The sequence below is a fragment of the Elaeis guineensis genome, chromosome 5 (genome assembly GCF_000442705.2).
Source record: "Elaeis guineensis isolate ETL-2024a chromosome 5, EG11, whole genome shotgun sequence".
NCBI lineage: Eukaryota > Viridiplantae > Streptophyta > Magnoliopsida > Arecales > Arecaceae > Elaeis > Elaeis guineensis.
The window spans coordinates 13910396-13924635 of record NC_025997.2 but is presented as its reverse complement, the minus strand read 5'-3'; the positions used below and the strand labels follow the sequence as shown (position 1 = coordinate 13924635).

Sequence of the window (14240 nt, the reverse complement as noted above, 5' to 3'; positions counted from 1 at the left end):
AAATCATGCCTTTTCCATCTCTTTCAAACGAAAATGGTCTAATGTTGGATGCACGGATGTAATTGGACCGCACCAAATCCCATGATGGACAATAGGCCATGTTACTTATTGTATTTCACCAATTCTCAATTGCATACTGTCCAGCGTCCATGTCCTTAAGATTTGGCCTGGTTCACTTGGACCAGGTGCATAAATTCTCTTGGCAACTTTTAGCTTTCCTATTCAGCCATTCAAAACCTCTCACCCAATTGAGCCTTTTCCCCTTCCTCTAAAGTGAAGCTTCCTATCCTGCTGCTGCAAGCTTCCCAGCTAATAGAGGCTCTTGAGACACCGTAAATAGAGAGAAAATCTGTAGAAAATGGAGGGAAAAAACCAACGGAGAATAAAGGACAAACGAAAAAATCAAAAGGTAAGAGCTTTTCCCATTCCCATTCCATCCTTTTTTTTATTTCATTCTTCTTCTTCGATTGCTCTTATGGAGTTTTAATGGGCTATGAGCTATAATTTTTCATTCTTATCAAATTTTTTGGGTAAAGAAAGAGAAGATATGAATCACAAATCAGCGATATTCTTCTACCTCATTAAGCTTCTTATCAAAGAGATGTGACTGCAAATACTTTGTGATTCCACATCCCATTTGCTGATCCAAGACTCTAAATAACCACATCTCTGAACCTTCTATTTGCTCTCTTTGCGCAAGCACAGAACCTTTAGGGTTCCCATCTCTTTCAACTATGTGAAAATCATGTGAAATGCCCACCCAGTTCCCCTCTTCTTTGCTTCCTCCTTGTCCTTAATTGCCTTTGTAGCAAATCTTCTCAATCTAAGTGCCTACAAACAAAACAAATTGCAAAAGGAAAAAATTACCACATCTAGATATATCCATTCATTAGGATCATTTTGGGGATCAAAACAAGATTGATTGATTCATCAAGGACTCTATGTTTCATTATTGATAGAAAGAGATATTAGATGCAATATATATGAACTACCACCCATCCAATTGCTAGTCCATGCAGTTTCCTCTCGCAAAATTTCAAGACACTCTAGTAGCATATCCTTATGAGCAAGAAATAAGAAAATCATAATTATATAATACTATTTTAGTCAGATAGTCAGCCATTTTCCATCAGACCAGAGCACTGCTTTTATATATATATATTTTTTTTTTTTTTTTTTATATATATATTTTTTTTTCTAAAAGAATAGATCAGATTTGCGTAATTCATAACTAGCACATCATGTAGCGCATGGTCATGATTCCAAAAAATGATCTTAAATTACAGCCACCAATACTTTGCTTGAGTTTTGATTTTATTTAACGTTATGTTCTAACTCCCAAATAGAATAGTGGGTATTCTTGTTTGGATTTTTTTTTTGTTTGGCATAGTGGTAGAGACCTAAAAAGAATCTTTTTCCAATTTTAAAACTATTTCTTGAGGTTAGGATGAAGTGCCATGCTCTAAAAATAGCATCAGCTGGCACATCTCATATTTCTGTTTCTTTATACTTATTGCAGTAGCTCTGAGTACCTAAAACTAAACTAAATATTTTTATTTCTTACACATATCCAACAATAGATTTTTTTATTGTTTGAATATGTATATAGCTTGTAGATTAATAAAATCAAAACTGAAATCTCCTAGATCAACACTCACACAGCCACCTTAACCTATTGATTTACAAATCATTCCCTGTTTTATAAACAAAAATTACCAGCCACCATATTTTTGCTCCTCTTCCCGATAAAAGCTCATCTTCATCTTATCTATCTAGCAGGTCCACAAGATGTTTAAGAAACAAATATATAACAAAATGAGAGATAGGATAATACTAAAACTAGCCTTCCACCACGTGATAAATTTGTTATTCCAAACCTATAATCTCGATTCTTGTTTACCACTAGCAGCCAATCACAAAACTAACAAGTCAAAGAGATAATTCCATATGCATAACATTCAACACCTTGCAATTAAACAGAACTGTCACATATACTGAACTTTATTCATCTTCTCGAAATGGACTAGAGCTGAAAACCAAACACTTATAGCCAAATTAACCTTCAAGCCTGAAGGGCATTCATAACGTAAAGTAATGAATATGAGGCATGCAATTGTCATACCACCAGCTCACAAAATAAAATGGTATCATCCACAAATTACAAAGAGAGGGTATCATCTCTCAACCTATCTTAACTCCCTGTGCACTTACATATAGGTTATTATCAATTAGAGCTAGAATTTGGACCAAACTAAAATATGCATGTCCCCTATCTGCATCCAATCTGAAATTTTTTAGGTTATAGGCTCGGTTTAAATCCGAAAATATGACAAAATCTAAGCCCGAGCATAAAACCTGTTGTATTCCTATAATATATCCAACACTTGGGCTATAGTAGAAGAGAACATCCACTGTGTTTGTTGAGTGATACTTGTATTATTTACTATTAAAATCTTGTCTATTATATTGAGTTTGATTTTTTTTTTTTTGCTTCAAAACTATATTCGAGCGATACTTATATTATTTATGATCTGATTTGACATGATTGCCTCTCATAGTTATCATTTGCATCATTATTTCAAAATAGCCATATTTACAATTATTTGATAAATAAATTTTATAATTTTATAAAAATACTGACTATTTATTGATTTTATATAGGTAAAAAAGATACAATATGTCAAAGATCATAGTTGGATGTATAATCGCTTGAGAAATGGATATGTTATCGATGAATTTAAGGAAGGGGTTGAAAGATTTCTTCGGTTTGCATTTTTGCAATTAATAATGTGGATGAAAATAAAATTAGGTGTCCATGTTCAAAGTGTCGTGACTTAAAATTTTGTATTAGAGATGAAGTGGTTTTGCATCTTTACTATAAAGGTTTTGATGAGCACTACACTGTATGGACTTCACATGGTGAGACTTATAGTCAGATTAGAGAATGTTCAGAAGGTGATATTAATCCATACAGAAAGTTGGTAGTAGAAGGATTTGGTCAGAATTTTAAGAATTACAACCAAATATAGAGATTATCTATTAGGAGGTTATAATGTACATGAATCTCTGAATACACATGCTAAGAAATTTTATTCTTTACTGAAAGCAGCAGATGAGCCATTATGGGAGGTTGTCGGAAGTACACAAACTATCTGCAGTGTCACAATTCTTAAATTGTAAGTCTGAATTTAATATGGGTGAAAATTGTTATGATCGTCTCTTATCGATTGTTAAAGGTTTATTACCAGAAGATGAAAAGCTAGTAGATAATTTCTATGAAAAAAGAAAATGATGGGAAAGCTTGGCCTTGGCTATCAAAAGATTAATGTGTCCTAATATGTGTATGTTGTATATTTAGAAGATGAGGCAAAGATAGAATGTAGTGTTTGTGGTCATGCTCAATGAAAACCTAGGAGAAATGATTGTAGTAGAAGGGTAAAAAATATCCCTTTTAAAGTACTACGATATCTCTCACTAATTGATAGACTTCAAAGGCTATTTATGTCATCAAAAATGCACAATATATGACTTGGCATGCCTCAAATAGATGTACAGATGGTTTTATGGCACACCCATATGATAGTGAGGTATGAAGTATTTTGATAGAATTCATCCAGACTTTGCATCCGATCCGAGCAATGTGCATTTGGGATTATGTACTAATGGGTTCAATCCTTTTAGACATTCATCAACACATTATTATGTTGGCCTGTTCTAATTATGGTATATAATTTATCTCCATGGATGTGCGTTAAGCGGCAGTATATTTTTTTAAACATGGTGATACGGGCCTGAAGAGTCCAGGCAAAAATATTGATGTATTTCTGAGGCCTTTAATTGAGGAGTTGAAGGAGTTATGGAGAGTGGAGGTGAATACTTATGATATAAGTAGAAGACAGAATTTTGAAATAAAAGCAGCACTTCTATGGACAATTAGTGACTTCCCCGATATGGCATGTTGTCTGGATGGAGCACACATGGGAGACTATCATGTCCTTATTGTATGAAGCGTACTAAGGCATTCACTCTGAAAAGTGATGGCAAGGCATCATTTTTTGACTGCCACCATCAGTTTTTATCTCTTGATCATCAATATAGGAGACAACGAAATACTTTTTCTCATGGTCGAGTTGAGAGAGATGTGCCCCCTCCTCGATTATCTGGTGAAGAAATATTGAACAGAGTATGCATGCTTCCAGATATGTCATTTGGCATGCAGCATGCTAAAGAAAAGCACCTGGATTTGGTGTTGAACATAATTGGGTGAAAGAAGTATATTTTGGGAGTTGCCTTATTGGCACACAAATCTAATTAAACATAATCTTGATTCATGCACATAGAGAAAAATGTATTTGAGAATGTCTTTAACACAGTAATGGATATTAAGAGCAAAATAAGGATAACGCAAAAGCGAGAAAAGATTTGGAAAGATATTGCAATAGACCTCATTTGCACTTAAGTTATATAATGATAGGCTTTGCAAACCTAAAGCCTCTTATGCATTGACCATTGAACAGAAAAAGGATATTTGTAACTGGTTGAAGGAATTGAAGCTCCCCGATGGCTATGTCTCAAACATATCTCGATGTGTAAATATTGAAGATTGTAAATTCTATGGGTTGAAGAGTCGTGATTGCCACATACTTATGGAGCGATTGCTTCCTATTGCTTTTCGAGGTATGGTGCCACCTCCAGTGTGGGATACGATAGTCGAACTATTCATTTCTTTCGGGATGTATGCTCCAGTGTCATTCAGATTAAGCATATGGAGATTTTAGAGAAAAATATTGTTGAAATTTATGTAAGTTGAAAAAAATCTTTCCTCCTGCTTTCTTCGATTCTATGGAAATTTACCGATTCACTTGGCTTATGAAGCAAAGGTTGGAGGACCAAATCAATGTAGATGAATGTATTTATTTGAGAGGTACTATTCTTTATTCTTAGTATATAGTTTGTTAAATTCATATCTTATACAAGTGAAATTGATGTTGTTTAGGTATATGTTGTACTTGAAGCATATGGTGCGAAATAAGTCTTCTGTCGAGGGTTCAATATGTGAGGCTTATGTCATCGAGAAAATCAGTTCTTTTTGCTCATATTATTTTGAGCCTGAGGTACAAACAAGATTGACTCGAGTCCCATGAAATGATGATGGGGGAGATGTGGGGCCTTCAGGATGTCTTTTTATCTTTTCGCATCCCGACGATCGATGAAAGCAATTGCGTCTTATAGGTTAATGACTGATGAGGAGTATGATACTGCACACATTTATGTATTGCTTAACTGTGAAGAGCTTGGACCATTTATAGAGTAAGCATTTTATTTTTCTTATTTATAATATGTATCAGATATTAAATTATTTAGATTAATTATGTGTGACTAACACAAGTACAGTCGATATGAGTCATATGTCAGAGCATGTTCACCTCATATTACCAATACAGAAGTTGAGAGATTGCATGAGTGAGAGTTTGCGAGATGGTTGAAAATTTTGGTTAGTCAATAATATCTCTATTTAATATATTTTCTTTATTATTGATTATTAATTTAGATGATTGTGATATTTGTTTCTTGAAAATAGGTGAAAAGTGAGAGGCATATGATTGATCGGCGTATCGTGGACATAGCACAAGGCCCAAATTCAGGAGTTATAACTTTCAAAAGATATTTTGTCAATGGTTTCAAATTCTACACACTTGAATATGGTATCAATAAACAAATAATGAATAGTGACGTGTGTACAAAAGGAAGCTGCTATAATGACTTTGAACGTGATTATTATGGCATGTTAACTGAGATTTTGGAGTTAACTTATTATGGTGCTGGAAATAAGGTTGTATTATTTAGATGTGATTGGTATGATACTGAGAGAGGCACAAGAGTACATCGTGATCATGGTCTCGTGGATGTGCGCCATAAATCATAATTGAATACCAATGAGCCTTTTGTGTTAGCACAACAAGCACAACAAGTATATTACACTACTTATCCATGCAATAGTAGAGAGACACGTGATTGATGGGCTGTATGTAAAATTAAAGCTAGAAATTCTTTTAATATCCCTTCAACGGATACAGGTGATGACAATGTATCTTCAGATATTGATGTGTATCAAGATGATGATATCACAAATCCATCTATAGTTCAGGCTAATGAAGAACTTGATGCACTCAATTTACTAGTTGACTTCTCTCAATATGAAATGCTTGATGATAATGAGATATGTAGGTTGCAACAAAGACTAGAAGAAGTGATCGTTGAACAGGAAGAGGAAGAAGAAGAGAAGGATGAAGAGGATGCAGAGGATAACGAAGAAGAATTTGAAGACGATGATGACTCGGATGAGAAAGAAAATAAGTTTGAGTTGTCTGATAGCAATAATGATTGATTTGTACAATATTGCTATTTACATTTAAATTTGTTGCTATATAATGTATTATCATATTGGATTGTTTACAATTACATATGTTTTGGATAATTTTGATTATATTTATCAAATATTTGTTTGGACTATTTGATCTATGCCTATATTATGGATTTATATTATATTATAGTAAAAATATATTTGATCTTAAGTTAGATTCATGATATATAATATGTGCATCTAACCTTTATGTATGAACAGGGATAATGATACATTGTGGAGTTTGATATGTGCCTACATTGTGAATTTGTATTATATTATTGCAAATAATATATTTGATCTTCAGTTAGATACATGATATGTAATATATGCATCTAACCTTTGTGTATGAATAGGGATAATGATATATGGTGGAGTTTGATATGTGCCTACATTATGAATTTATATTATATTATTGCAAATAATATATTTGATCTTAAGTTAGATATATGATATGTAATATATGCATCTAACCTTTATATATGAACAGAGATAATGATACATGGTGGAGTTTGATATGTGCCTACATTGTGGATTTATATTATATTATTGTAAATAATATATTTGATCTTAAGTTAGATACATGATATGTAATATATGCATCTAACCTTTATGTATGAATAGAGATAATGACACGTGGTGGAGCATCTAGACTTGGTCGAAAGGGTGGAAGAGAAAGAAATATCCCCAGACAACAGCTTCAAGATGAACATGATGGAGATAGTGGAAGACACCTACAATGATCTACTCATAGACTATTTGACACACCTCCACCTACTGAGAGACATGGCTCATTGTCGTGGAGGAGCCTTCTGTCAATCCTTCACCTCATGTGCCTGATAGTGTAAGTTCGGTTGATTCTATGCGTACAAGAGGTCCAAACCAGTCGCCCCTGAGCCAACCATCGAAGCAGATAAAGTTTTCATTACAGTGGAAATAAATAAGTAAGTTTTGTAATTATATGTTCTTATTTGATATTTATTTTTATTTTATTTTGTATAATTAATTTGGTTGATGGCTTATGCATAGATTCATCGAGCCTGAGGTGTCACGTCAGATGAGTGTTTAGCTGAAGCAGTGTTTTAAAGAAGCTTGGCCTTCATGGGGAATGGTTGAGCAAACAACCAAGATGAGTTATTGCGTAGATTTGAGGTATTGCATTAGATTTTTACTTAGTTCATAATGTAAGTTATTATAAAAATACTATATAAATCTTCGATTTATTTTGTAGACAAGATACAGATGGTCTCCAGCATAAGATTATATATTAAAAAATACTAGGTGAGTACTAATAGATGTTTACTTACTGGCATGATGAGTGAGGCATGAAAGAAATGCGTTGATGAGTTAAAAGAGACAAATCCACAAGCCACACTTGTAGACACGATTGGCAAAGTTCATCCAAGTTGGATGAAGCAAGAGATATGGATGAGTTGTGTCAGAGACATTGGCTTAAAGATAAGTGGCAGCAAAAATCTAAAGCTGGTAGAGAAAATCGAATGAAGCAAAAGGAGGGATCCATCACCAAGCATTCAGGGGGTTCCATTCCTTTTTGACAACAAGAGGAGGATGGTATTTTTATTAAGTATTTATCTATTATTATTGATATTTACATTCAGTCATATATTTATGATATAATAATTTATTGTAGATGCAAGAGAATGGTAAGAATCTACTGTTGCAATGCTGTTTGATCGCACCCACAAAAAGAAAGGAACGGGAGAATTCGTGGATGCAAAATCCAAGAAAGTTAGTGTAGGTTCTCAATTTTCTATCCAAGTATATCTATATATTAATATATATTAATATATATATATTTATAAATATATTATAAGTATCTAATGGTTGGATGTTAAATTCAACAATTGGTTTGCATTATTAATAGGTTATATGTTTATTATTTTTGAAAATCATAGTTTTAAAATAAACTCTGCTAAAATTTTTAAGAAATATCTAATAGATTTTAGATATTTAAATTTGTAGAGTTATCATGTTACATTAAGAGATAAATTACTATTATTTTGTTTGTCTTGTTTGTATATATATCATCCATAAAATAGAGATACTTGCTCATTCAATTTTTTTAAAAGCTGAATATTTTTCATATGTCACTGCAGGAGACATATAAGGCTGCTCTTACAGAAAAGTATGGCTCAGAGATTGATTCACAGCCTTCATTTGATGCTACTATGTGGGTAGAAGCTACAGAAGTATTTCTAAGAACAAAGTGTATGGATTTGGGCCGAATGCACATTCATCCAGCATACTCATGAGGACTGCTATATCATGCTCTGCTTCTGAATCAGATGATCTTTCAGAAAGTGCATCTACTGCCTATTCTGCTACTCCAGAAGCTATGGAAATGACACAGGAGCATATTATGGCGGCTTTGATGAACCCTCAACATAAGGAGATGCTACAATCTCTTATTTCTAGTTTTGGTTTTACATCATTTGAGCAGTTGTCATCTCCTCCACAAGAAGAAACCCAGTCAGCTATCCCTCCAGCTGATCCTCCAGGTGATTGATTCTTGGATATGAACTTATTAGATGTAGTATTATATTTAGTGCTGAAACTAATTGGAGTTGAATTATTTAATGTTTTAATATTTGTGTTTGTTTATAAATTGAAACCTCGATGGATACTAAATTTATATTTTATGGAAGTTTTATAAAAATATGTTTATTCAAATGTGTTGATGTGTTATTTTGTATAATAAAATATTGAGGTATCATTGATATATTAAGAATTAGGATATATACAGGTTTGATAATATATTTGTAAAATAGTCTTCTAAAGGAAGCTTCACTAAGGATTTGTAAGAAAAATAGAATGCTAAATAAAAACTTTACCAAGGGATTACTAAGAGACTTTTTAACAAACCTTAAACTATCACCAAGGGATTGTCAGGGCTATCACTAAGGGATCTGCAAGGAAAAGTTTTTTACAAATCATCCAGTTAGTCAATTTTTAGCAAGGGATATTTCCTTGGTGAATCCCTTGTTAATTACTGAGGGATTTCTGAGCGTATTTTGGCTAGTGAATCCTTTGAAAAAAATGGTCGGTTTTTGGCAAATGGCTTTCAGTTTCACCAAGAAAAATTCCTCGCTGAAATTTTTCGATCCCTTGGTAATTACTGAGGGATTTTTGAGGGAGACTTTCACCAACATCATATATTCTGAGGAACGGATTTCCCTTAGAAATCCCTCGGTAAATCTCTTCATCAAGGGATTTTTAACTTCCATCAAGGGATTTTATCCCTCACTAAAAGGTTGATTTTTGGTAGTGCATATTTCTGTTTCAACGCGGCATTCCAAAGGATTCTTGTTCTGTTTATCTGTTTTGGCACGCTGTTTCACTGCCTTGGCCTACATGATCACTCGCACTTCAGTTTTTTTTCTGTCACAATGTTTTGCTGGTTTACTCAGACCAAAGTTGTAATCTATTTATTCACACAAAGCTTTGATCACGACTGGTTTTGTGACAACCTGAGGGATTTCTTCCTTAATTTGGACGTCCCTGTTGTTATACTCTGCTGCTTTCATGCCTTGCAACGATTGGTCTGTTGGTATACAACTTCTCAAGTATTATTGGGTTCTCATGTTACGAGCTTATTCCTATTATCAACTTAGCAAGTTCCTACTTTGGATGTCATGTTTTCCTACTCATATATGAATACATCATCAGATTTCATTGATTCAGCATGCTTCGTCGCTCAACTTCAAATGTTATGCTGCTTCAAGCCACTTGCTAGATCAATAGAATTCAGCAACTACTTTTTAACAAAGCATGGGATTTCAAAGATCAATGCAGATGCGTCTACCTTGTTGCAGTTTTATACCTATTTTTGGCTGGATATTGTTACTGTTTATATTTCTACATAGAAAATTTTGTTTACCATGAAACATATTTTTTTTCCTTGTTCCGTAAAATTGCCATTGAAAGCTGTGTCTTAATATCCTTTCTTATCTTCCAGCACGTAATCTGTTGTCACTTGTGTTTTCGGCCTGCTTTTACTTTCATGTATTACAAGCTTTTTTCTGTACTTGTACTGCCACACTTTCTATGTTAAATAAATAGTCTTATACCTTTCTACCAAAAAAAAAACAGTGACTTAACGTAGTCATACAAACTCACTAAATTGTAACTTGAACAGAAAGCAAAAGTTCACAACATCTACATTAGTCCAGAAACACAAACAAAGAACTCAAAGCACCAATTATTCTTCACAGGCATCACTCACACGGGGACTCTCACTACGGCTCTGACATCAGAGTAGGTGCTGCAAGGGTCTCGAGCTGTGGCGGGTGGGAGTGGGTCAGAGTTGAGACGCCGCACTGCAGCGATATGATGGTGACGATGATGATAGCATGCGGCGACATCGTACTGCGAAGGCCAGCAAAACTAGCAATAGACTGCATCCCAAGGCTCAGGCAATACAGAAGTACCGTGACGATGGAACCTACGCTCGCAGGTTTAGATATCAACACCTCCAGCGCCGTCGGATCCATACCTGAACGCTCCCTGCTCAGCCAGTAGATTAAACCACGTACAGGGAGCTGGAAACAGAAAGAAAGTAGCTAAATAGCGCAAACAGTGCCTCCAACATAAGTCAGCAGGGGCAAGCCAAGGTGTACCGAGAAGAGAAACCAGCCGTAGGAGACGAGGAGCACAGAATATGATCCCAGAGCTAACGCAGAAAGCAGAGCTACATCGTATGGAACGCAAGTAGCAGAGCGGAGAGCAAAGATGGCAAATATTATGAGTGCGGACACTGAGAAAAGCAAAGCCAGAAACTCCGCAAATATGTAGAGACCCAACATATGTGGATGAGATTGGCGCAAGGCATCACTCATTCCATGGGGTGACCGGAGTCCAGCAGAGAAGCAAATGACAAAGTTGATGCAGAATAGTTGAACATGAAGCATATCCTGTCTAAATGTAGGGGTCCACCAATTTCCCATGACCTGAAAACATGGAAAGAAATGATGAAAGTTCAGTAGTAAGTTTATATTAGAAGAGTATAGAGCAACATGATATATGTTGAGATAATGAAGGAGGAGAAGAGGATTGCAAATGGCATGCATGTGTTTCAGGACAACTTGATCTCTTCCAAAACCATATCTTACATGTCTATCTTCTCATCATGGACATATCACATATGAATCCTCAAACACAAATTTTAAAGAAAAGAACAGACAGGTCCAATTATATGGTAGTTTTAGAATTTCCCATCTCACCTTACCTCTCCCACAAGCTTCTTCCAGTACTCAGCAACAAGTTAAAATAGATGATATAGCATGTTGATCTTACATGTCCATCAAAGTGAAGACTTGATGCCTTCAATGACAATACTTAAATGGTGGCAAGTTATGAACCTCAGGGTGGTAAGCTAAGTCAGTTTTGCAGTGTTCTGGACTATAGCTCTAAAATCAATGTGCAGGAATAAAAATGGCATAATTCCATGGTTAAATAATTATATCCAAAACCTAGAGATATCATCATGGAAGAACAGTAAGGATTCAAATTCAACATTTCAATACCTAGAAAAAACTTTAAGCAAGAATAATGTAGAAGCTGAAAGGATGCTAAAGTGATAAACTGGTGAATTGGAGAGAAGCTCCTTATTTGTCCAGAAAAAGAAAAAGAACATATTGAAGTGATAGGATGACCATGAAGAGCTATTGTCTTAGAGAAGCTTTAGACGTTATATAAATGTAGCAGCTTTCCATGGATAACTATCGTTAATCACAATAATTGCTAATATTATACCTTAAATGGTAATGAATTAGTCAAAACAAAAGGAGAGAAATTATATTTTTAGAGAGAAAAGAAGGGAGACCAATCTGCACCATAATTACCTAGATATAGATTTTGGGAATGCACCAACCAAGAATCAAATCCAAAACACTTACCTTGCCAAGTAGGGAAGATATAATTATGTATTAATTTTATTTTTTTATCATATTGAGAAAACAAAACACTACCAGTCCACTCCCAAAACTTTATAAAACATATAATCCTAACTGTTACAGGTTGCCTCTATCATTTTTGAGTGATACATGCCAATAAATGCAAGAAAGAAACTCTGTTTATGGGATATCAGAACTGAACTTTAAACACCAATGAAAGCTACAAGAAGAGGTCTAGCAGCTAGAAATTCAGCCCGGCAACAAGATGATTACATGATATAATTCATAATAGAACCTAATGCAGAAGAAATGCCCGTAAATTATCATTGCAAGAGATCCAAATTGAAAGCGCAGGGGAGGCAAAAACCATTGCAACTTGCATGAAGTATCGAGGGGGTCTAGCATAACAGCATACCCATCTGAGTCTAGATCCACTCCCATTGATGGAGGATCTGGTTTAATTACCCACCATTTGTATATCACACTGTGGAAGGTGGTTAAATAGTGCAGGGCATGCACATCCTGTCCAATCACCTGATATTGCACGATAAACAAATAGGGGATGATTTCTTGGACCTCTCCGGTTCAAAGAAAACCATAGAGCATCTAAACTCTTTTCCTTTTCTTTTCTTTTCTTTCTTCTTTTCTTGGGCGAACAGGGGAGGAAGGGGCGGTGGTTCTTGGCCGGAAGACCAGCGGCAGGCCACGACAGCAGGCGGCCAACGGCGATGGGGCAAGGGATGGCCGATGGCGAGGTTCGGCCGATGAGAAGCCATGGAAAAGGCTCGAAAAACAGGGCACCCAGACTTTTCTTGATTTTTCCGGCTGTTAAGCGGTCATCGACGGCCATGGCACCATCGGGAAGAATCGTGATGAGACTGGGGTACTCGGATTAGTGCTCACCTTCAAGGAAAGGTGACGCCGGCGGCTGGAAATGGGAGAAAACGCTCAGCCTAAACAGGGGATTCCATTTTTCATGGTTTTCCGGTGAAATCGATGGCCAGCGAGCGTGCACTGGGTCATGAAAAGAAGGGGATAGAGAGAGGAGGTGGGATCGGAGCTTACCTTGAGCTCCAGTGGCGTCTCCGGCCTCGGTTTCCGGCGGGCGCAAGAACGAGAGGCCGCGGCTTCAATAGGAGAAAAGATGGACAAAAGGGCTCAATGTTAGCCGGTGGAGAGCTGAAGGGGGTCGTGGGGTCTTTAAATAGGGTGCCCTAGGGTCCTCTTTGCCCTAGGACTCCAGCTCTTCCCGGATTCAAACGGAGAAGAGGGAGAAGGGGGAGAAGACTCCTTTCACAGTCTTCTCAGTTTTTTTTTTTTTTTCCCATTCGTTGGGGAGCTGGGCCGACTGAATAATGGGCCGGACCGGGCCATCACAGTTGGACTATAACAACATCCCTATTCAAGTATTGAAGTAATGAATTGCAACCTTAATATTTTGAGATCTATGATATTTCTTTATCATGGACTGTAAGTTGGATGTAAACATTACTGTAATTGTGAATCAAAAATAGAAATTAAACATCAATTCTTTGGGTTTGGATTGCTATCCATACCTTGATGATCAAAAATTAACTCTCACAAAATAAATGAATCTTTGATATCAATCAATTCATTAATAGTCCAGCTAAACTAATTCAATCCCTACCAAGTAAGCAAAATTAACATTTTTATAAATGACTCAATCCTAGAAGACTAGGGTATCAAGCAATCTTAAACCACAACCAAGATGCTTTTAAGCCTACAAGGGGATGGAGAATAGGAATCAAGATTGGGGACCATGAAATGGAAATTATAAATAAATAAATAAATAAACCTAATGCACGTGATGGCCAAAACGCAAACTGCCCATGCTGACTATCGGATGCCCCACTCTCTCCATCAAATAAGGTAGAATTAGGGTTTAGGCACTGGTTGCAAGGGAA

The 14240-nt window shown here is 35.7% G+C and overlaps 1 protein-coding gene and 2 long non-coding RNA genes across 3 annotated transcripts; 2 read left to right on the top strand and 1 right to left on the bottom strand.

The window, feature by feature from the left end:
* Positions 1–239: 239 nt before the first annotated feature.
* LOC109505881 (uncharacterized) lies at positions 240–7533 on the top strand. The gene is made up of 3 exons (XR_002164793.3): positions 240–409; positions 7028–7347; positions 7433–7533. It is a non-coding gene; the product is annotated as an uncharacterized lncRNA (long non-coding RNA).
* A 519-nt stretch (positions 7534–8052) lies between these two features.
* LOC140857768 (uncharacterized) lies at positions 8053–10358 on the top strand. Its single transcript, XR_012141223.1, has 3 exons — positions 8053–8158; positions 8521–8922; positions 10091–10358. It is a non-coding gene; the product is annotated as an uncharacterized lncRNA (long non-coding RNA).
* A 137-nt stretch (positions 10359–10495) lies between these two features.
* LOC105044937 (uncharacterized) lies at positions 10496–13656 on the bottom strand. The gene is made up of 3 exons (XM_019850657.2): positions 13381–13656; positions 11041–11370; positions 10496–10962 (listed from the first exon to the last, which is right to left on the bottom strand). The coding sequence occupies exons 2-3, from the start codon at positions 11365–11367 to the stop codon at positions 10660–10662; spliced, it is 630 nt and encodes a 209-aa protein (XP_019706216.2). The 5' UTR covers positions 11368–11370; positions 13381–13656; the 3' UTR covers positions 10496–10659.
* Positions 13657–14240: the final 584 nt, after the last annotated feature.